Source organism: Filicampus tigris, chromosome 13 (assembly GCF_054856515.1).
Source record: "Filicampus tigris isolate MCC_2025a chromosome 13, RoL_Ftig_1.0, whole genome shotgun sequence".
Classification (NCBI taxonomy): Eukaryota; Metazoa; Chordata; class Actinopteri; order Syngnathiformes; family Syngnathidae; genus Filicampus; species Filicampus tigris.
The window spans coordinates 8,282,796-8,307,463 of NC_141229.1; the positions used below are offsets into that span (position 1 = coordinate 8,282,796).

The following is a 24,668-nucleotide window of genomic DNA, read 5'->3' on the forward strand; positions in this document are numbered from 1 at the left end:
AAACATTCATATCAAACTTTATTTCTATTTAAGTTTGTTTTCGACCAGTTAGCAAAGCAGCACGCTACATGTACTCTTGTGTAAAAACGCTAACATTAAGATTAATTTACAACCTGTTACTTCCAACTATGTTACTGTAATTAGAGTAATTCTAAAATTAAATTAGAATTTAAATAAGATGTTACTTGGGATTTATTCAGAAATATTTTTTCTGAAATACAGGTTAATACAGGCAAATACAAGTGTGCTGTGCTTGATGAACGGATGGATGATGCATGGATGGATGGATGGATGAATCGATGCATGTTTATCAGGTGCCTGAGCCTGAGTAACTCAACTCAAATCAACTCAAAATTAAACTGCACTTGCAGCTTGAACAAAGTGCAAAGTGCATAAATGAAACATAAACAAATAATAATAATAATACAAAATACATATGTTGTAATTAAAAATATACACTTCCTTAAAAATAAACATTAAAAGCTTTAAAATATCTTAACAATGTTGTGCTAAACAACGCATTGCAAAAAATAAAGAACTGTACATTAGTATCTGAGTACTGTATCATAAAGTTTATGCCCGAGGTGGTGTGATCGTTTCCGTCACTCTTAGTTAAATGGCACCACCGTCTGGCCATATGCGATACCATACCACTCTATTGTTATGTTAAATAATACGAAAACACATAAGTATTTACAAAAACAGAAATATATTAATATCATGGTAATACCACCAAAAACCCAAGTCAACTTTTTGTAGTTTTTGTTTGTTCTTTTGTGAACGATGTGCTTTTACAGGTTGGCCCTTCTGTCACGTGACTCCAGCGTCATATGACGCAGCCTGGAGATGGTTGTCAAACTGGTCAATCAAACCCGGAAGCCACCAGCTCCGATTCGGCGAAAGTGCGTTTTAAGCAAATAAAATGAGAAATACGCCCACTAATGAATACTAGTTATTTTAAAAGAGGAAAGCGAGCGACAACATGAAATATCCTATCGTAAGTGTGACTGTTGTTTCCTAAATGGTTAATCGCTATCGAAGGCTAAAAAGATGGATGTTAGCCGAGCGGACGAAGACTCTTACATGGTATGTATTTCTTTTCACCTCGTTTCAAATGTATACACTATTTATCTTAACTGAGAATAAATGCATAATTTTGCAACACTGACAATTAACGTCCGAACATTTTCTGTGCATTTTTTTACATGTTGTAAGGAACTGTGTATATATATTTGTCTTTTTAGAATAACCTCATCGGGACTTTGCTTGCTATTTTTGGAAACGTGCTTGTCAGCATCTCCTTAAATATTCAGGTACCGTGCCTCTTTTTTCTATATTGTCTCAATCTAGATGGCTAACTTTGTGTCTATGTATCTGTTATAGCAGTTATTGAATATCTGTATGTTTCTGACGATCAATATCTCAGCTTGTCTTTTTCGTAGCTGTTTATAGCTGTTTACAGTATCTGTAACGTGCACAGTATGTGATCTATCTATCTATCCATCTATATATTTATATATCAATATATCAATATCTATCTAAGGCTACCTACAGTCAACCCGCTATTCACGACGGAGTAGTGACCGAGCCCTGCCACTAATAATTAAATTATTGCCCTAATCGACTCTCCGGTTTGTAATTGCCTATATATTCCACAAGATGGCAGCAAAGCATAGTTTTGCCGAAGTGAAGCTCCTCAAATAACGAACAATGTCAGCAACGCACGACCCTCACAAAGCTCCTCAACTCACATGAGCGGAGTTCCTTGGCACCAATATGCCAAATTTTGGCAGCAAAGCAAGACTTATTGCTTTGGCATGAGCACAAAAACAGTGAACAGGTGAATTTTTGCTTGAATAACAGAGGACGTAGGTTTAAAACAACAACAGCAACATGCAAATATGTGAACTCGCAAATGCTGAACTGGGAGTCTGTCCGTCAGTTTGTCAATTTTTCTGGTAAATTCCTTTCTTTATTGTTATACTTTACTGCACTATCAGCACTATACTATACTATATTAGCCTCGCTTATTTGGAGCACTGTTTGCTTTGCCCAACAGCTGATTATTTGTTTTGATGTGTTTTTTTCCCCCCCTTTTTTGGACAGAAATATGGCCATGTGATCATCGTAGGAGCCAAGGACCCACGACTCTTCTACCACTCAAAAACCTGGTGGTTTGGCTTTTTTCTAGCCATTTTAGGCGAAGCAGCCAACTTCGTGTCATATGCCTTCGCCCCCCTCAGCCTCGTAGCACCCCTCAATGCCGTCTCTATCCTAAGTGAGTTTCCCTTCTTGGGCGGTGGTATCGGATCTCAGTGTTAAAATAGTGGGGAATCTTTTCTTTATCAGGGGCCATTTCATTCGGTTGATTTATGACAGTTCCTCTGAGGTTTAATTCCTTTTTCACCAAGTAGTATTGGGGCCACACTGAAAAGAAAAAAAAAAGATTTACACCACAAGAGTGAAATCGTTACATTACGAGAATAAAGTTGCATACTATTGAGAAAAAAAAGCAAGGCAGCTTTATTTATGTACCCCTTTTCATACACAAATGAACTCAATGAGCACTACAGGATTAAAAGTACAATATTTAAAAACAAAGAACTAAAGACAATTCTAAACAAAGTGCAGAAGTAAAAGATGACTTGCTGAAATTACTGAAAGAATGTGTAATGCGAGATAAAGATTAAAAAAAAATTAAAATGCTTTGAAAAAGCTCAGTTAAAAGCATGAGAAAAAAACCCTATTGTTTTTAACCTGGACTTAAAACATTCACATTTGGGGCTGACTTCTGTTAGCTATCTTAATCCATTTATGCGCAGCATAACAGCTAAATGCTGCTTTTCCATGTTTGCTTTTAACTCTGCGCTCCACTAATTTAAAAAATACCAAAATAAAAAAAAGGTTCCCCACACCTGAGGAAAATATGATGTTGATGTGTTGTGCTATGCTTTTTGTCTTTCAGCAAGCTACATTTTGGGTTTTATTTTCATGCATGAGAAATCAAAGCCAAAGGACTTTGCAAGTAAGTGGGACATTGGCAGACGCAATTTTACAATTTTCTATTTATTTCAATTTAATCGGTCAAGAACTTCAATGATGTGTCTTGCTTCCAGAGCGCCACGGGCTGTCCTTCCTTGGCGCCATCCTAGTTGTTGGAGGCGCGTACCTCTTTGTGGCTTTTGGACCAAACTCGCATGAAAAACTGATAGCGGAAGTCGTAGTGAAACACCTCGTCGGATGGCCCGTTCTCTTATATCTGGTAAGTTGACGCTCAGTGCGCAGTTGATTCACATGAGTGTCACTTATGCCAACAGTCATTTCCAACATAAATGTATGTTGAATTGATGGTGTAATTATTTATTTTTGGGCAGGTTCTGGAGATCATCACGTTCTGTCTGCTTTTATATTTCTACAAACAGAAAAATGCAAATTACCTCGTCATCATCCTGCTGCTGGTTGCATTGCTGGGTAAAAAAAAACACCTCCTCTCCTCCTCTCCTATAGCTAGAGCATAGTTCGTCATTTTGATATTTTAAAGCGGAAGATCAACCTAAACATATTTTTTTCAAGAATGTGTTCCCAGCAGGTCCACTAGTTGAAACAAGGCATTCTGATTAATTTTGCATTTGTGGAATATAAGTTAAGCAGCAAAATGCACTCATTTTTAGCCATCTCTGGGGGCGGCCATTTTGTCATCTGTCGACTGAAAATGACATCACAACTGCTAACAACAACCAATCGCGACTGACCTATTTTCTGAATCTGAGCCGCGATTGGTCGTTGTGAGCAGTTGTGATGTCATTTTCAGTCGACAGAAAACAAAATGGCCGCCCCCGGAGATGGCTAAAAACGAGTGGATTAACAGTTATTCCACAAACGCAATATTTATCAGAATGCCCTCTTTCAACTAGTGGGCTTGCATAGAACATATTCCTGGAAAATAAATGTTTGCGTTGACTTTCACTTAAAGCATGTGTTTGTGTGTGTGGTGCTCAGGTTCAGTGACAGTCATCTCAGTGAAGGCGGTGTCCCACATGTTGATATTGACCCTCGAGGGCTCCATGCAGCTTAACTACCCCATCTTCACTGTCATGTTTGTGTGCATGGTGTCGACAATCGTCTTTCAAGCCAGGTGAGTGGTGACTATTTAGTGCTATGGAAATGAATGAACAATTTAGAAGAACAATTTAATGGCAATTTTTTCCCCACAGTATTACAATTGCAATTTAATATGATTTTTGTTTTTCAAGGTCCTCTTCCCACAGCAGTCCCTCGCTCCAAACACTTTGACTTGCAGTCTTTTAATTCTCACAAACAAGTTTGCCTTAAATGTAAGCCAGCGAATCAAGTAGTTTACAAGAATAATGCAAACAAATCTGTGACATTATCACTTCAATATTTCATGTTTCATGAAACAATGATGGTTCAACACGTTGACTGCACTTCTTAAAGTGGAAAGTCAACCCAAACACATTTTTTTCCAGAGTATGTTCTATGCAGGCCCACTAGTCTAAACACCGCATTCTGATTAATATTGCGTTTGTGGAATATAAGAAATCCACCCGTATTTAGCTAGCTCAAGGGGCGGCCATTTTGTCACTTCTGTCGACTGAAGATGACATCAAAGTTGCTCAGGGCTCATATAAAGACCAATCATGGCTCAGCTTCAGAAAACAGGTGAGCCGTGATTGGTCCTTATCTGAGAAGTGAAGTGTCAGTATTTGGTTGTATTCGTAGCTTTATGGATAGCATGGTGAGTAGTGGTTAGCAGGTTAATAGGTCCCGGGTTTGAATCTTCAGCTCTCTCTCCCACATTCCAAAAACGTTTACGTTAGGTTCATTGAAGACTCTTAATTGACCTTAGGTGTGCATGTGAGTGTGAATTGTTTGTCTCCATGTGCCGTGCAGTTTGCTGGCGACCACTCCAGGGTGTACTCCACCTCTCGCCTTAAGTGAGACAGGCTCCAGCTCACACGTCACCCTAATGAGACATGCAAAATAGAAAATGGATGGATAGTAACTTGATGAGTTACTTAAGTTCTGTACATGATTGATTTATTTTATTTTTTTTTATTTTATTTTATTTTTTTCAGTTTTCTCTCCCAAGCCTCCAAGCTGTACGACACGTGCCAGATCGCCAGCATCAATTACATCCTGTCCACCATCTTGGCAGTCTTGGCAGGTGAGTCACGGGATGTTTATCGTGGTTAAATATTTTTTGTTGACTCATCAGCAGTGGCGCGGTTAAGAAGCAGGTTTGGTGAAAACTCTTGTTTGTTAACCCAGAGGCAAAAATAGATTTGCTCTTGCCCTTGAGTCACAGTGCTTGGAAATGCTTTCAGAATGATCATGTCAAAAGTCCAAATTGAATAAAGATATTCTGTTGGCTCGAAAGAACAAATGATGATGTCATGACTGTTTTTTCAGGAGCTGTGTTTTACTTGGAATTTAATCATGAAGACATCCTTCACATCAGCATGTTCTTATTGGGGTGAGTCAATAATGGAAAAAAACCCCACCAGAAATACATCCGTGTTCCAGTACATCTTTTTTATTTGAGTACCTCTGAGATCACACCGTATGACTTTGTTTTCATTATTTTACAGTAAAAGCTGCAGACTAAAATACAGATGTTCTCATGTCAATTTACTCACAAATGCACATACTCAGTATGACATCTGGGCCTGTTTACTTGAATACAAAGCTATTATTCTGTTGTGTGGCTGGCAGCAGATAAATAAATAATTTTCACACCATTTAAAGTTAAATTGGATAACTTTCCTGCAGCACACTTTTAGCAATCAAGTGGACTGTTTTGAGCTGGTTTCTTTGTGGCTTATGTAGAACTGCGGCATGCTTCCTGGGTGTCTTCCTCATCACCAAAATCAGGAAAAAGAGCAAGAACTTTGAGCCCTACGTCACTATAAATATGAGTAATGGTGTGTAAAAATTGCATGTACGTTCACCAAACACTACACTGCGATTGGATTGGCTGATTCTGATTCTGGTGTGTCGTCCACGATTAGGTGTGCCGACCATTCACAGCAAGGGTCCGGATGTCCCGGCTGACTTCACAGGTACTTTCTCTTATGGCGCTCTGGTCAACAACGACGGAACCACTTCTTCTAATCGGGCCGTCAACACGGAGCAACCCACCACCAGCTTCAGACCCGCGTGGGCATCCAGTGGATCTTCTGACAGGAAGCAAGATTAGCAACAAGCTTTTACGTTTGTAGGTTGGTGGAAGCTCCAAAGTCAAACACTATCCATTCAGTGATTGTAGAGAAGTTCCTTCCCATTTGGGTGAAGTAAATGACTCGTAAATAAAACCATTATTGACCAATACCAGATTTTCACATTTAGAATTCCTAAAATAGCTGTAGAGTGAAGATCAGAGGTGGGCATTTTACTAAATTTTGCCGGTCTGTTATTAGTTTTTTCAAGCTGAACCAACCTGTAATCGTCGATTGATCAGTCCGTCGGCCAGGTAGTTCATCAGTTCTTTTTTTTTTTTTTCTACTTTTTCTTCTAGTCCTTTTCTTTTTTCTTCTCCTCCTTTTACTTCTCTTTCTTCTTCTCATTATTATTATTATTATTATTGTCCGTTGCACATACGCTTATTTGCCAGCTTATTGAACTGGTGGTTGCATGCTGCTGTTTTAACTCCTAAAACAGCGAAAAAGTTTTAATTTAAAGTTTAAAATGGCTTGCCTTAACCACAATCTATTTCCATATTGTGGCCAAGGGTAAATAAAATCCAAACCAAGTAACGCACTCCAGTTTCTGTTCATAAATGCGCTTTTTCTTCTTCTTCTCCTTCTTTTCATGGCAGGGATTACAGCACTTCGCCTACTGCACAGGAAGTGCAAAGCGTTTTCATATTCTGCCAATGCCCTGCGATTCAGCACTCGTGACAGCCTTGAATGTAAATAATTTCACCAAGATTTAACAGAAAACCAGAACCATAAAGTTTTATATGCAAACACATATTCATCAACTTTTAGACTCAAAAGAACAGTGTAAATTTGTGTTGTCATAGCAAAGTGAAGTGAGGTCTTCTGGTGCCGCCTTTTTAGCCATCACAGTCCCCCACAGAGATCCTATTGAAAACAGGAGCACTCACTCTCACATATACAGTATATAGTCAATGCAGTCCTCTCTAAGTAACCGCCTGCGAACAAACACACGAGACAAGCAGGGCGTGTTTCTGCCATCAGCAAATCGGGCGTCAGTAAGTGACGGACTGAGAGGTAGTCGGGACTTGACCCGGTTAGTGATGCTTACACTGATGGTCAAAAACCCACTTCCGTCTGTGCTTAGTTCGTCTTTTTAAAAAGAAAAAAATTATTTAAGTTTCCCATCTATCGTCTAACGTCAGTAAAGCGGGCGTCTGTCAGTGACGGACGGACTGACTGGTCCATCTGTCTGACGGAATGCCCACATCTGGTGAAAATACATCAAATTATTCGGTTTTCTTAATTTGACCTACCACAGTGAATAGTGTCATTAACAACGTTGCACACGTTTTCAGCACTTATTGTCAAACATGTATGGTGCATTTAGAAACAAATCTCTGAATTCGCTTTACAGGGTCTTTAAGTAGTTTCTGCTCAAGGGCTACATTTCAATGTTAAAATGGACAGATGAGCCAGGTCATTGGTTAATGAGGTGTAAAAAAAAAAAAAAAAAAAGCAACCAAAAAGTTAAAATAAGTACATTGATTTTGAAGAATTGTTTTGTTTTTGTTTATAATAAATTCAATTGATATTATTAGCCAATTATTTATATGTATATTTTTTTAAGTAATAGGGTAAACTTGACTTTGGAGCTTCCACTGTATTTGTGTCTGCCTATTTAACTGCAAGGATGCCCTAAAAGGAAACTTGACATACCTAAGGTAGAATCATGCTCAGGACCAGCAAAACAACTTTTACAGGTGCTGGATTTTTGAACGGTACTTGTGGAAATGTGACTTGTGCCTTGAAGCTTGCCGCCTGTAGCGTTGGCAAAATAAGAGCAGGGGTCTTACCGTTAAGGGACTATTTATTTCTGTGTTCTCAATGAACTGCTGAAGCCTCGCCAATGATTGCTTGAAATTCAGGAGTTCCTGTAAATTATCTGCCTTTTACGATATCTGCCTCAGTGCATGCTTCACTCCATTTTTACCTCCCATTTTGGGGGTTGTATTATTATGACCTTTTTTTGTGAATGGGTCCAATGCAGATGTTTTAATTTATTGTATTTATTGATTTACCATGCCTTAAAGGACAGTAGCTCTACACTGGATTAAAAAAACAAAAACAAAAAAAACAGACAACCATCCACGTCTACATTGTATTGAGGTAAATTTTTCCTTTTGCCAGATCATAAAAATTCTGATGTATGCAGTTTAATTGACCTGTCAACTTAGGTTTGTACTTAAATCCAACGAAAAATAAATAAATAAATAGAATATGCTCATGTTTTGACTTTTGGCACTTAAAATATGTGTGGGGTTTTGTGTGCGTGTGTGACGCCCCCGTTCCCCTACCCTCTTAGAATTTTAGATTTTAAAGGGAAATATTCTGGACAATTTATTTTTATTGCTTGTATACAGATGGGTCTCTGAAAAATAAAATGAAATAAAGATTCTTGCCGGGGAGATGTGATGAACAGTTGTTGAACTTGTTGATTTAAGCATTTAAACTCCAACTATTGATTTCCTCTTCACTTTGACTAAATTCACTTCTTTCATTACTCCATTGGATTTATTAGCACAGTATTATAAATCCAATACAATACTGTACTATAAGTGATAATAATAATATTATGAAGTTACGTTCTACACCGAAAAACGAATACATCAGCGCAAACGTTACATTCATATTTAAATTAGTATTCAGGAAAATATGTTGTTCACAACGTTAAAAAAAATATATATTTAGCAGTAGAGATGAGAGCCACCGGTTGCTCGTTAACTTCTTATGGGCGGGGGCATCATTTCCAGTCTGCTTTTTGATTGGCCACCTTCAAATTCAGCCGCCGTCTCATTGGCCCAACTGTCTCTGGCACCGTTAGGTTGCGCCGCACTAATCCCCATCATAACAAACATCGCATTTGACAGCAAATTTGATATTTTTTTTGAGCAGGACAAGTGGCGTCACGTTGCGTTCGACTCCTCAAATTCTGTATTAGGTTCTTGTTGAAATGATTTATCTTCACGAACGGTAGTCGGGTGAGTGATGTAACAACCGGCATTTATAGCCATAGTCACGAAGGAGTATTATATTGTGTGCTTTTACTGTTTGTGTGTGTAGATTGCTCGTGGACCGAGGTTATTGTCACGTTTGTCGGTGTTTGAATGAGGTCCTTACGTAATATTGAGTCTTTTCTGTGTCCTTCGGTGTCCTTGGATGCAAATAACCCCTACGCGTGCTGCGTTCTACACAAAACATAATTTAATGGTTGAATGTTTGAATATATGATCTTCGTAGCCGTATTCAAACCAAACGTGTGAGGCTGTGTTATGCCTCGCAAGTGGATGATGTTCTATGTTTCATTAACTATGTCACTAGATGTCGCTGTTTGCTCAGCGATTGTTTGAGGAGCAACAGCAACCTGCTGCTTCTTCTCATTCGGAAGCGGCCGTCCGAGCTTGTATGGTTTTGGTTTCTCCCCCATTTACCGTGTACTGTCTTACATTTATTTAGTTATACATACCTGTACAATGGTTTATTTGATTTATACAGCACAATGGCATTGTGAAGGGCTTCATTTAATAGACTTTGCTTATGCCCTTTCATTTTTAACCTGCACACATTTTTACTGGTTTGTATTTTTAAATGTCCCTGTGTATGGCTGAAATACAATTTCTAATTCAACTTCTTCTTCATTAAAGGATAGTTCTTTAAAACCCTCCCCTCTCCTCCACAGTGCCAAATTTTCCTGCTTGTGACCCACACACCAACAAGGCTCATCATGCTGCGAGAGAGCTCCAAGGCGTGGAGCAACGGCTCTGAGGCCTACAGCAGCGACCCGGAGGAGGATGAGGAGGAGGAGGAAGAGGACATGGTGTTCGGGGAGAACGACCAGGACGGCGTCGGCGAGGAGATGATGGACCTGAGCGACCTGCCCACCGCGCTCTTCGCGTGCGGCGTCCACGAGGCAGTGTTTGAAGATGACGTGGACAGGGTAAGTCAGATGTCTTCCACCTGAAAACACAGGAAAACACAGTCCAGCAAGGAATATTTTGGTGCAGATCTGGATGAAGGTATACACTGAAAACCTGTATATTCTTTTTTTTTTGTGTGTGTGTGCGTTGAATATTTTAACTACTGAATTGCATGGTTGTTTCTGCAACATGGATTCATAATTGTGTAAAATCCCGATGCAGCTGTTGGTACTTTCTGGCCCTTCCCATTTTAAGTGCTTGGCCGCCACCTTGTGGTTAGTCAGTTGTCAGTTATTTATGGCTTGTTGCTATTTACCATAGATCACAGCAAAATGTAACACGCACCAAATGTTTTTTAAGAGATTTTCTGGAAAAATAATAGCAAGACTTGTATGACTTTGGCCCGCTGGGCATCTAAAGTGTTAACTCCACTTCAAGTGGATTTTGCGTTTTATTGTGTGATGCTAACTGTCGAACAGGAAATTTAATTCAACGTCACAAATTGGTGCTTATATTAAGAGTTATGAATTAGTTACATCCATTATTGTCTGTATAATGGATCCTCAAAAGTAGAACACCTCAAATGCTCTGGAAGATATGGCCCATAAGTCATTACTTTGTGACTTAAACATGATATCAGCAAATCTCGTGAAACTAAAGCCATGTGAGGATGCAAAGGATTAAGTGCAGGCAACCAAAATATGGAGTTTTTTTTTTTAAATGTATTTGCCGTTTTTATAAAGTTTTCATAGGTTACCAGTGATGGCAAAATGGGAAAGTGTGATGATAACCATAGAACGGGAAATGGAACACAACTGTGACATCTGGCTTTCTAGCTCCCTTCTTTTTACACTAGTATGATGTTTAAGAATGCTAAAATGCTCCTTAAAAATAACATGTGCATAATGGTTTGGTAATAGTAGTTTGACCAGATGAATTAGCTTCCCCCTCTGGAAAGTCTGAACATTTTTTTATTTTTTTTACATACAATAATATTTGGATCACTACACCCTGCTTGCCTAAAGGTGACAAAAAAAACAAAAAAAAAACAGACTTTTAATTTTCTGCCTCTTTAATCCAATTATGCTATCCTGTCAAGTCCTCCCAGCCGGCATGCTTCACATCTCTCGCCTTAAGTAACCACTCAGTCCAGCTTCCCCGTACAAGTCCTTCTCTCAGATTGCACTTTAGCAACTCTCCTCTGCGTGCTTTCTTTGATCCCATCTTTACATATTTATGGTCCCCCCCCCCAAAAAAAACCCTTTAAACCAATCACTCTCGTTTTGTGAGTCTGCTGCTTTGCCTCCTCGTTTCTCTGCCTCATTACAATTCCAACTGCCTCTTTTTAAGTGGAAATGCCACCCTCGCACCCTTCAGTCGGAGCGTGTCAATAGATTTCTCTCCTCTGCGTGGTTCAATTAAGCGAGGCGCGCTATTAATAGACATTTTGACATTTGTTTCAACTTTTCAGAATGAGGACAGGATGGTTTGGAAAGGGGAGAGGAATCACAGCACAAAGAGGTTATTCTGATTAGATTGTTTTTTTTGGGGGGGGGCTTGCAGAGGTGCCGATTTGATTCGACAAGCACATAACACAGAAGGACAGCATGTGGTGGTCTTTTGCGGCCGGGGTGGGGAACCCACACGTGGTCCCACGAGAGCATTTGATGCCAGCCGCCAAGACATTTTCCAAAATAACCCATGTAAAGAGGACAATATATAAAATTCACTTCTTAATTGGTTCTCCGGCTTCCTCCCACATTCCAGAAATGTGCATTTTAGGTTAATTGAAGACTGTAAATTGTTGGTGCTCCAACTTTTTACACAAAAAAACAAAAACTAATCTCCCCAAGCGCCACCAACATCATTAGAGATAGGAATCGAAAACCATTTCTTTTCAAGATCCCAATAATTAGATTCCTGGCAGTTGTTTGCTCGCTTTCATGATTCCTCTGAGTGAAGATGTCACATACAAGAAGTGTCTTTTAGCTCAGAATTTTTTCCAACGTGGCTTACGATGTAACCCTCTGTCATTTGTACATCGTTCTTTTGACACGCTTGGTATCGGGTTAGCACTTTGTAGTATCCAAGACAGTAATACAACAATTTGTATTGCGTCATCCTTGTGCCTCAGGCATGACTAATCAACCCACGCTTAAGCCAACTTTTACGTCAGTGTGACACTTCATCATAAATTTAGCTCAATGACCACATGGAGGAAAAAAGTTGTCCCCACTAACTGACTAATACGCTTGACATCAAGGGACAAGGTAACCTACATTTTTTGGTTTGTCTTTGGGCTCTTGGCTCTCCCCCAGCGCCAACATTACCCCCTTCTCGTGTGCTTATACCGAGGGACAAGCTGTTTTTGTCACTGTGTGCTTTACAAAAGAGGAGGAGAGAGGCAGAGGCAGACAGCCATATTGGTAAGATGTTGGCTGTAAAAATGTCTTCCTGGTTTCTGTGTGTACTAAAAGAGGACCTGTTTGTTTCCATTTTTATCTGTAGGATTTTTCTTCCATTAACTGTTTTTTTTTTTAAATATGAGAGGCACATTTGAACTATGATCTTTCCCACCCATCTTGCTTCTCACATACAGTTGGAGCTTCAGCTGTGGTGATGCTGATTAGTCAAAGTGCCTTTTACTGTCATGCATATCGTCGCTGTCCTGTGAAAAACACTTACCGGTATGTCCATTTTTTTTTCAATTTTCTTATTTTTACGTGAATGGTGTTTCCACGTTACAGACATCACATTAACATGGAAATTTAAAAAAAATCCAAAATTGGACCTAAGTGTTTTTTGCACAGGACAGCGACGAATATGTACTTTGAAGGAAAAAAAATGAAATAAGAGTAGGATTTAGATACTAATTGGTTAAAGCGGAAGTCTACCTAAACAATTTTTATTCAAGAATATGTTCTATGCAAGCCCACTAGTTGAAACAAGGCATTCTGATAAATATTTCGTTTGTGGAATATGAGTTAAGCAGCAAAATCCACCCATTTTTAGCCATCTCAGGGGGCGGCCATTTTGTCACTTCTGTCGACTGAAAATGACATCACAACTACTCAGGGCTCACATAACGACCAATCACGGCTCACATTCAGAATACAGGTGACCTGTGATTGGTCGTTACCTGAGCCCTGGGTAGTTGTGATGTCATTTTCAGTCGACAGAAGTCACAAAATGGCCGCCCCCCAGAGATGGCTAAAAACGAGTGGCTTAACTCTTATTCCACCAACGCATTATGAACCAGAATGCCGTGTTTCAACTCATGGGCCTGCATAGAACATATTCTTGAAAAAAATATAAAAAATTACTGAAAAATAAATCTGACACGTTTATATATTTTGAGGAAAGGTTCACTGTGCCATACTTTGAATAGCCCTGATGTGTAAATATTTAACAACAATCTTCTCACAGTCCCTAATCCTTGTTTTTCCGCACCAAGATTCAAGAACATCTACTGCACATTGTATGATGGATGTGTGTTTGCGTAAAGTGGAGGGACAAATTAGTGTTGGTGGAGGGAAAGGTCAGCTTGGCCATTATACTGTCACTTTGTCCCTGACAGTGGTCAGTCAGCGGCCATGAGGGCCAATCAGTGCGGGGAAAAGCTGCTGCTGCTGCTGCTGCCGATATGAGTTGAAGAGCTCTGCAATCTCCCCAGTACAATCAAGCACAATTACTTCAAGAGACCATATTGGCGAAAAAGCCACAAAGCTCAAGATGTTCTTATGCGAGCGGAGATGTGCAACACGCCAGGGAAGCTGAGCTTGTCATGTTTTCTCGTTTCTCATTGTTTCGTGAATTTCTTTGCAGAATGCCTCTCATTAACTTTTGCTTGAAGATGCTTCAAAGGTTTTCAACATGGTTGCGGTCAGGGGATGGATGAAGGTCACACCGTGATTTTTTTGTTTTGTTTTGGTTTTACAATATTTCCTATGGGGTGTTCCAAATTTGGCATGATTCAAGTGAGAGAGTTATCTGGGCATGTTTTATATATTGGTGTTGTGGCGATATGTTTGCATTTGTCAGACTGCAGTCCGTATTTGTCTGCTGGCCTTGGGGAAAGGAGGTGTTGGTATTGGTTCTGTCGGGGTGTGTGTGTGTGGGGGGGGGGGGGTCGAAATGTACGTGAGGGAGTGTGGTGCTCTATAGGCTGAAGGTCAGACATGATGCTCTGCGGATTGAGTGAGTGCTGCTGGTCCCTACCCCCGCTGCGGCTTCAATATTAGTCTGTTTATTGACCTACCTCTGTATGCAAATGAGGCTCTAAAGGGAATGTCAGCTTTTCACTCACAGACACTGAATATTCGGCCTGTTTCCAGTTGCTGACACCGTAATGTGCGCCTGAACCTCCTGCATGGAGTCTAGCAAATCATTCTCTGCTTTCACCATCAAGGACTGTGGGCCTCACGCGCGCCAATTTTTAAGGGAGTTGCTTCCATTCGCGGCGATTCAAGACAGCTGTGTTCATGCCCACAACGGCGCAAAATACCAAAACTCGGTCTAGTCCGCCCCCAGCGCAGATTCACGTCACGCCGCGCACGGAAATAGTACCCATAATGTTCATGCATCCAACCTTCCGATTAAGAGTGTCAAGTAAAAGATGTCTGCGCTCTGGGAGCGATTATGATCAGTCTTGTGCACGGTCGCCTCAAGAAAAGTGACAGCTCAGCTCGCCCCCCCCCCCCACCGCCCCCGCCCCCCATTCCGCCAGGCTTCTCACTGGCAACATGGCGGGTGATTATAAAACCGTACTATTCAGAAATGTCACGTAAGCCTCTGTGCAGTTCTATTTAAATCAAGATTGTTCCGCAGCTCAATCGGCTCTAAAAAAAGACATGGTCTGTGGGCGTGTTCAAGAATAGAACATCGCAATAAACCAACTTATGAGTTGCATAAGGCATTCAGACCATTTGCTGGCAAGAGGTTTTGTGGAGATCCAAGAAGTTGATCAGTTTGGGATCGTGTTTAGGCCTAACCTTGCAATTCAGAATGTTAAACCCTTAACTAGATTGTATTTCCACAACTGACTATGAAGGCGGGTCTTAGATGTGCAAATAACGTGACAATATAGTAAGCGTTTGGGGAAAAGGGATCTTTGTCAACCAGTCAGAAAGTTGGGGCAGGTGACACGCTCTACATCGAGTAAAGCAAAACAAGCAATGGTGGGATAAAGTATCGCTTCAGTTGTCCTGTCACAGATTTAATTTATATCTTGTACTACTCTTGTCTGGCATTTCTTGATTTGTTGGTCTCAGAATTTTGTCTGTTATCTTCTATATGTATTCCTATTGCACAGTGCCCCCTAGAGTTCGGACTGAGACCATGTACCTTGTGTTACATGCTATATGCAAGTCAAATGTGTGGCAAGGCTTAGAAAAAAAGCCCACTAGTTGAAACAAGGAATTCTGATAAATATTGCGTTTGTGGAATAAGAGTTAAACCACCTGTTGTCAGCCATCTCTAGGGGCGGCCATTTTGTCACTTCTGTCGACTGAAAATGACATCACAACTGCTCAGGTAACGACCAATCACGGCTGACCTGTTTTGCTGAAGCTGAGCCGTAATTGGTCGTTACCTGAGCCCTGAGCAGTTGTGATGTCATTTTCAGTCGACAGAAGTGACAAAATGGCCGCCCCCTGATATGGCTCAAAAGGGGTGGATTTTGCTGCTTAACTCATATTCCACAAACACAATATTAATCAGAATGCCATGTTTCAACTAGTGGGCCTGCTGGGAACATATTCTTGAAAAAAATGTGTTAGGGTTGTTTTCCTCTTTAAATTCTTGTAATTGTATTGGTCCGAAAAAGTGGTATCGGTGTATTTTTACCCCCAAATAATTTGTGCAAGATTAGCACAAGAGAAATATGTCCATAATAAAATGTGTTTTATCCACCCTCCAAAATAAAAATGTTAAGAATGAGTATTTATTCTATAAAATTAGATTATATTTACATAAATATTCCAAGAAATGCACAGATTAAAATAAGACTAACATCAATCATCACAGTTGTGCATGTTTAATATAAGACAACCGTAACCCTCCGAAAGGTTGCTCAGGTTGAAATCAGACCCCAAATTTGAGCTGGTTAATGTAAGACCAAGGTAAATCTTTCAAAAAGTTAAATTACAACTACACTCAATTTTCCTGGATGTGCTGTCAATTTTGTTTGTTGTATTGTAACACGTTTCTGCCACGTGTTATTCATGTCAATTATTCTCTCATTTCTGCAGTCGGTGTGGCACTTCAAAATAATTTGCTTTCCTGTGGCTTCTGATTATTCCTGCATTTGTGCTCCTCACCCACAAGTGTTATTTCCTCTCACTGTCTCCCTCCCCGGTGCTCATTCACGCCTAACGCCCCCGTTAACGGCGGCTCAAGGCTGGCAAGTTGAGGAGTGTGCGATTTGGGAAAACTTGAGCGCTCGAGCCGGCAAAATCTTTTTTTTCTTGCGCCGATGTTTGCATCCCTCCCAAAATGACATCCATCTCTCAGAAAGTGGCCGCCGAAGCGTCTCAGACAGCCTCGGGTTCTTTTCTGACCTGATTTTTTTTTTTTTTTCTCCTGCTTTCTTTTTTATTATGTTTGGTTTTCTTAGCCGTTGTGTATAAACGCGGCTTGCCGAGTTCGCCTGACCTGTTCCAAGATTTGACCCCATTATTCAAACCATTTTTTTTTTTTTTTGAAAGCAAAGCAATCAGTGGACACGACAGCATGCGATAGCAAGCCCCTCCTTATCTTCTGTCTCTGTTCCGTTCACACAATGTTGCCGGCTCATCCTGATGGCCCCTAAGCCGTTGTTGTATCGGGTCAAAACGCTCAACAGTTGCTGGTGGCCTACCAGATGTGAGATGTGGGCCAAAATCTGACGACGCTCACGTTTGGAATATCATCCTGTTGTTGTTTTTTTTTGTTGTTGTTTTTTTCAAAGGCACTATATACGTACTGTCCATTTGTCCATCATTATTCTATGTATTCTGTATACATCAAGATTATCAAATGACATCGCATATCAAACATTCCTTGCTAAAATCTCAAACGTGAGTAATGTGGTACCTTGACTTAAAGTGGAAGTCAACTCAAACATATTTTTTTCAAGAATATGTTCTATGTAAGCACACTAGTTGAAACAAGGCATTCTGATAAATATTGTCTTTGTGGAATAAGAGTTAATCCACCTCTTTTTAGCCATCTCTGGGGGCGACCATTTTGTCATTTCTGTCGACTAAAAATGACATCACAACTGCTCAGGTAACGACCAATCACGGCTGAGCTGTTTTCTGAAGGTGTGCCGTGATTAGTCGTTAACTGAGCCCTGAGATGGCTAAAAACGGGCGTATTTTGTTGCTTAACTCATATTCCACAAACGCAATATTAATCAGAATGCCGTGTTTGAACTAGTTGGCGTACTGGGAACATATAATTGAAAAAAATGTGTTTGGCTTGATTTCGCCTTTAAATCCTTGCGATTATTTTTTTTTAGGCTCTTTAGTAGACCTCTTTTTCATTTATAGGCCGTTTTTCTAAATACATATGGATGTTGATGTAAGAATAATTCTATCTGCATGCGGACAGGACAATGTTTTTTCTGTAATCAAATGTTTCATCGGACACGCATGGTCTTGTATGTTGTTCAATAAATGAAGATGTAAGATGTAAAAAACTTCTTTAAATCTCGCACCCCCAAATAAGACTACTGTCAAAACCCAAAAGTTGCACTACCAAAATTTTGCACAGGTTAAAAAAACAAGACTTATCCTCAAAAACATGAGCAAGTTAAATTACAATTGTGCACCCAAATAATCTAATAACAGGTGTGGGTTCGTGTAGAGCAGAATCCGCCTTTTGCGGACCTGTGTCTTCAGTTGTGCTTTGCACCTTCCAGGACCTTTGTGTCTGTATTCGTTTCTATCTTCACGCCAGGACTCACGCCTTTCATACCTTCCCTGTCTTTCTCACCCATGTGGATGTTTCACTCTGTCCCGTTATTCGCCTCCCAGCTGCCTGCGCATGAATGTGTGCTGCTCGCTTTATAAATAGCTTGGCCTAGATTAGAGCAGCTGCATTGGCGCTGGCACCCGTAGCTGGTTTGGCATCCCGCTTGGCATTGAGGGGGACTGTGTTTACGTGTGTTGTGCGTGTGTGTGTGTGTGTGTGTGTGCGTGCGCGTGCCTGTGTGTACATGCAGGCTGGCTTGTGAATGACATGACATTGACGCCTGCACTGCACTAATGCGGCGTGTTTCTCTACTGTACTTGCAATGTCAGCCATCTATTTTGGGGAGGCCGGAGTATTCTGTATCCACACGTGAAACAGCACAGAGTTTGTATTTTTTTTTTTTGTTCGCTAGGCCCATACACATTAACCTTGCTCTCGCATTGCATGTGTATGCATGTGATTTTTTTTTATTTATTTATTTATTTTTTTTCCATCTACAGAAAACTACTACGGAATATAAATGATTTCTCATCAGCGAGCTTTTCGACTGCTTTATTCAGTTGCTCTAATGTGCACAGGCACAACAGCGATAGCTACATTTGTACCCTATCAATTTTCCGCATCAAGGTCTTTTTCCATGAATGCCAAGATATTGAGCAGCATTTTTGTTGTCTCTACTTATCACGCCACTGACATACAGCATATTGGTGTTTTTCCTTTATTCATGTTCACCTTGAAAGATGTCGTAGCTTCATTTCCTCCACTCGAAGGCCACTTTGTTGACTGACAGATCTAAAGAGAATTGTGAATGAGTAGGGGATGCCATTAATGTTTGTCAACTGCGGGCATGTGAAGCCCTTTTGAGATGTTTTGGTGATTAAGGGCTATAGTAATACATTTGACTTGACTTGAGAGATTTCCTGGTTGCGCGGTTCCCACACTTAGGTCACAATGCTAGGTGGCTACATGTTAGCGCTTGCAATGTCACAAATTGAACAGAGTTGTTACGGTCGTAATGTCCCGCTAATACGAACATATCTGACAAGCATTTGAAGCAACATTCGAATTGGGACAGCCTTCATGTGGCCAACTTGTGGTTCAGCTGAACTGAACTTTACTGTTTGGTTGAGGCATTGCCTTCATCCTATAGGTGTTAATTGCCTTCATTCTTGGAATGCTACTCTTAGACAAACTGCTTTGCACCCCTTGGCACTTGACTATTTCGGTTTGGGAACATTGCTGCACCTTTATGGCCCTAGGAAAGGTACAAAGTGTTACCTTGAAGTGCAATAATTTTCCCACATTAGTGAAGAGTACTCCTCGAGGGACAGAAATAAGCCGTGTTTCAACAGAGCGATGCATACATTACATTTCCAGTGGGTGTGTGTTTTTCATGAGTTTTAATTTTTTCAGTTGCAGAACCGCAACGTGGTGATACATTGTGATGCCGGGAAGGCATCCGGCCTTGTATGTCAAGCAGTCAAACCTTGGTTTTGCAATTTTGCTTTGACTCTGCAATGTTGTTCCACTCCAGTCCCGTAGGTGGAGCTACTCAGTGTGGATCAGTAAACAATGATCTGCTTGTGTTTCCGCTGCGGGGTGTGTTGGCAGTGTGGTGTTACGCAGTAGCTAAGTATTGTAAATAGCCTGACATGATACCCAAGCGTCACTGACGGTACAGTCACGGTACACTCATTTGACTTGTGTGCTGGTTCATTTCCAATTCAGTGACGGTGAGAATGTGATTATGAGTGGTTGTGAGTGATTGACATGGCCTACCAGCTAGAAACTGACAATAAATGAATCAAATAACAATAACCGCAGGAGTACAGTGCCTATAAACTCATTACTTGGAATTAGTGATATACCTGTGTATCGTGGAAATAATAGAAAAGTTTCTATTTTCATCATTTAACATCTTTAAGACAAATATTTACATCTCATATACAGGATTATGACGAGGCCAAATAAAAATGACAGAAGGCGACTTGCAAAAAAAGAAAATACAATAATCGATTCTCATTAGCTAGAAAAAATCAAGTGTAGCACAACATGCACCGAAACTGGGTACTCAACACACGTCATTATATAACCATACTGACAGGCATGTATTCTTAATCCTTTGTGGAAAAATGACTAAAATTAGTGCCGTATGGATGAGCTGAGTAGAGCAGTCTTAAAGAGGAAAGTCAACCCCAAAATTTTCTTAACAAGAATATGTTCTATGCAGCCCCACTAAACACGGCATTCCGATTAATATTGCGTTTATGGAATATGAGAAAGCACCCATTTTTAGCTAGCTCAAGGGTTGTCACTTCAGTCGACCGACGATGACGTCGAAGTTGCTCAGCGCTCAGATAACGACCAATCATGGCTACGGTCGGTCGAAGTGACAAAATGGCCGCCCCCGAGATGGCTAAAAACGGCTGGATTTTGCTGTTTAATTCATATTCCACAAATGCAATATTAATCAGAATGCCATGTTTAGACTAGTGAAGGCGCATAGAACATATTGCAAAGATATTCGGTTTTGACTTCCCTTTAATGAACAGCATATCAGTCCGTCTTCTGTCTGTCTTATGCTGCCCCCAGGTGGAATTGAGTGGAATAGAATGGAATTGTTCTCATTAAAAACCGGGAACTATTAAACTATCTCAATGCACAATGTACGATTAACAAAAAAAGAGATGCAGTGAAGCCACAAAAAATGAAGCGCGCTATAGCGACGGAGGACTTCATACATTATGCTCACGATTCACTGGCGACCAGTCTCGAGTATCAGCTGGGATGGGCTTCAGCTCACCAGCAACCCTAATGAGGACAAGCGCTATTGATATTGGATGGATGGACGTGACTTACTTTTAACAAGCTTGTTAATGAGTGAAGTTAAGTTTAAATTGGTATGGATTAGAGTTTTTTTTTTTTTTTTGGTGCAGGAATGTCACATTCGTCCTCCCACAGTCCACTCGTGTTCCGTCTGCTCTGCATGGACATGCGCGGACATAAATAGCCTCAGCACCTGCAGCTTTTATATTAATGGCTTATTGGGGACTTAGCTGCCTCACTCGGCCCGGCAATTATTATGAAACGAGCGATAGGGATGATGAGAGTGACGGAAAGAAGACGACGGTATGCTCGGTGATTATGCAACGGAGCGTCTGTGGGATATTTGTAATGACTGGTGCTGAGCTGCGGTGGAAAGTGTCTCACCGCGTGTCCTTGTAATTAAGGAAAGCGGCGCCTCATCGGCTGCTTTGTGAGTGACAGTGCTGCGACTCGGTTAATCCCCAGTCAACGACACCGCTCGTCATGTTTTCATATTTAACGTTCCATTGATGTGTTTTAATGTGCCGATTGCCTGCCCCGGCCGGCCACAACGTGGACATGCGTTGTCGAGCGAGGCGAGCCTGAGAGCAAGCAGCTGACACTTATGTAATGTTGCTTCGGCTCTGACACACTATTCCATTTCGGTACTCTTGGTGGAGGAACTGCGCTTTGAAAAGTGGGTGTCAACCGCCACACACAGTTTTTCTGCTCCGTCTTTTGGGTCAGGGTTAGCCACAAAACAGGCAGACTGTGATGATAAAGAGGAACCATACATTTTTATCCACAAAAAAATGTTGTGACCTATTCGATAACCGCCGGTTATAGAATTAGTTATTATACAATAAAAATGGTGCAAATGTATACATTTCCTAATAAGGAATCTAATAAGGTTTCCTTGTGTAAACAAACATAGTATGTTGGTTATAAATGCATGTCAAGAATTGTTTTTTTGGTTTTACCAATTTTGTGAATCGTGCAGCAATCGTAATTGTAATTGAACTTAATTGCCCAGCACTTACACGACATAGATTTTTGAATCAAGCCCATTGTCAACCAAGAAAAGTATTTGTCACACAAATTTAAGTTACTGTATGTGTGAGCTTCATACGATCGGTACTTCAACCAAAATTATGCCATTCTTAATATTCAGTCAAATAAAAATCACCAATAATTTCATAATTTACTAAAAATGTAAAAGTATATATTTTTTCATAAATCTCATTGGGTGGGCAGTCTGTCAATCTGGGTGGGCCTGTGCACACCTATGGCTCCGCCCCTGTTCAAAGCTCTCACGTGGGCAAGGAGAGCCACAGTCGCCAATGAACTTTCAGCAATTTATTGAACCGGGCAAATAGTCAAACACACAATTTTTCACACTATAAAAGTAGTTCATGTCTTTATTTTTATTATTATTTCTTCATTCTAGAGTTTTTTTTGGGGGGGGGGGCTGGCATGGGTTAATGACATTTGAATTCATTACTATCATCTTGTGTTCATCTTGTGTTGTGTATTCAGTACTGCTGGCTGCTTTTTGCGCGTGGTACTGCAAAGGTTCACCTTTAAGCACATGTGGCACACAACCAGGTTCTTTTTTTTCCCTCATCAAGTGTCTTTCTAACCCCACTTCCACTGTTGTAAAGCAAAAAAGCGGAATAAACCGGACCGCGGCTTTCTTTCTGCAGTGTCCCTCTGCGCGGCTCGCTTCACTAGTGGCGTAAACGTGAGCGTGCTGATGACGTCAATGTGGCACTGAGGGGAGAGGAGGGGCTGTGAGAGTTGTGGCTGTGCTGCAGCATCACTCAGCAGCTCTCCTCCGGTCCGCCGAGCGCACATTCGCACACTCTGTCAGTCTCGCGGACTTTTAAGTTGACTGCGGGCACGCGCGGAGCGCACGAGAGAGCGACTTTTCTCTCCTTTTCTTTCTCTCACGCAATCCCAACCGACGCGAGGGGAATGCCATCCATAAACATGAAACTGGAGATGGTCACCATCATCGCCTGCGAGGTAGACGTCGAGGTGTTTACGTCGCACAAAATGCAGGTACGATTGGGGGGGGGGGGGGCGGGGGGTTGGTGGTCTTGTCGCTGTCGCCCGTGCGTGGAATGCAGACGTGATGTTATTTTATCAATGGGTGCACGGTTACGCGCGGCGCGCACGTTGCGCGAGGGAGGAGTGTGCCGTCGGTGCCTTGTAATGCGGTAATGAGGCGCTGATTAACGATGCAGCAGTCGAGAGAATGCGCAACCTGTGCTCTTGGATGGTGGCGGTGGGATGACTTGAGTGTGGGGGTCCATGCGGGACAGTGGACACATGCATGCATGAGCTGGTGAGGCAGATGAAGGCGCATTTTCACTCCCTCTTTATTCCTATCAGCATTGCAGGTCCACCCTTAGGAATACATAAATCGGCCACAATATTAGGTACACCTGCACAATTTATATGAAAAACAATCCTGATCATTTTGATGCGTTTCATTCTGTTTGTGGTTGCAGAGTTTGCACAGGATTACACTGAGAGGTGTTTCTAATCTTTTGTCCCTCTCGTGTAGTTAGGTAACCAAAATATTAGAAACCTCTCTCGGCGTGATGCAGTGCAGCCTAACGTCATTGTGTACTACAACCGGAAAAATGGACACATTTTTAAATGACTACATCTCTGTGACACTGCGGCTCACAAGTCAGCGTTGTCTTTGTTAATATTTCATTGGATCCCAGTTTAGACTGCGTGGGTATGTGTCATACTTCATGCTTAACTTTCATGGAAATAATCCTATACAGGACAGCCAATACTTTATGGACATGAAAAACATTCTGTAAATAGGCAGCATGGTGGTGCCTTGTGATTGATCGCCTGACACCAAAAGGCGTACCTCGGCTCCCGCCCAAAGTTAGCTCCGATAGTTCTCAGCTCGCCCGCTGCCCTAATGAGGACAAGCGCTGGATGGATTGATGGATATTCTGTTATACTGCCTGTCAAAGCAAGTTCACCCCGGAATGGATAGTGAGGGCACGAATACTCTACCTTTGCAGGTAATAGTGTAAACTTTTACACTACCTTTAACCACTGTGTTGTGTTGAAAGCAATTGTCAGTGTCTGGCAAGTGTGTTACAGGTCACACCAGATGCTGACGTTGAAGTTGTCTTGTCCCATGGCGTGATGCCATGTTGCTAGGGCTGGGCAATTATGGAAAAAATACAAATCACAATTATTTTTGATTGACATCCAGCTTAATAAAAACGATTATTTATTGATTTCAAAACTTTGTATTACCATCATAGCCGCGTGCTCATTCATCCCTGCACATTCAAATCATTTACATTTCAATAATTTATTCTTGGACACTTTGTTCTTTTTGTCAAGCACAACGTGACCTAAATATCATGTGAAATTCAAAATCTTTTGCATTTTCATTCTGCTGCTGATCTCATTTTGTTGTTCCATTTTTCATTTCACACATATGGGGACTTACTGTAGAAAGTCAAATAAGATATATATATATATATATATATATATATATAACACATACTGGCTGTTCCTCTGTTGCGTGAATGTTCCAAGTTTCCAGCCGTAGTCAGACTCGAATCACTTGATTGTTTTCGATGGCTAGTGCTCGTCGATCCTCACCAGACGGACTGTACGGTACACGGCCTGTCGCAGCTGAAGTGTTGTCCTCTAGTAAAGCTTCCTGTCGGGCAGCTCTTATCGGTCAAAGGGTTAACCTATGCCATTGTGACCC

At 41.0% G+C, this 24,668-nt stretch overlaps 2 protein-coding genes across 6 annotated transcripts in view; both read left to right on the forward strand.

The window, feature by feature from the left end:
* Positions 1-847: 847 nt before the first annotated feature.
* nipal3 (NIPA like domain containing 3) lies at positions 848-8,651 on the forward strand. Its single transcript, XM_086050413.1, has 11 exons — positions 848-1,086; positions 1,245-1,313; positions 2,107-2,278; positions 2,966-3,025; positions 3,117-3,262; positions 3,375-3,471; positions 4,000-4,135; positions 5,097-5,185; positions 5,431-5,494; positions 5,848-5,942; positions 6,030-8,651. The coding sequence occupies exons 1-11, from the start codon at positions 1,051-1,053 to the stop codon at positions 6,215-6,217; spliced, it is 1,152 nt and encodes a 383-aa protein (XP_085906539.1). The 5' UTR covers positions 848-1,050; the 3' UTR covers positions 6,218-8,651.
* Positions 8,652-9,060: 409 nt separating this feature from the next.
* Positions 9,061-24,668, forward strand: part of rcan3 (regulator of calcineurin 3) — a 40,654-nt gene continuing 25,046 nt past the window's right edge. For 2 of the 5 annotated variants that reach the window (XR_015089334.1, XM_086049726.1), the window contains exons 1-2: positions 9,061-9,217; positions 9,916-10,173. Coding sequence is in view for 4 of the 5 variants with exons in the window: in XM_086049726.1 (XP_085905852.1) it covers positions 9,961-10,173 (213 nt within the window). In the remaining variant the exon portion in view is untranslated. Of the gene's footprint in view, positions 9,218-9,620; positions 9,640-9,668; positions 9,811-9,915; positions 10,174-22,698; positions 22,973-24,668 lie in introns of those variants that run through there. The other 3 variants (XM_086049728.1, XM_086049727.1, XM_086049729.1) reach the window with 3 other exon arrangements.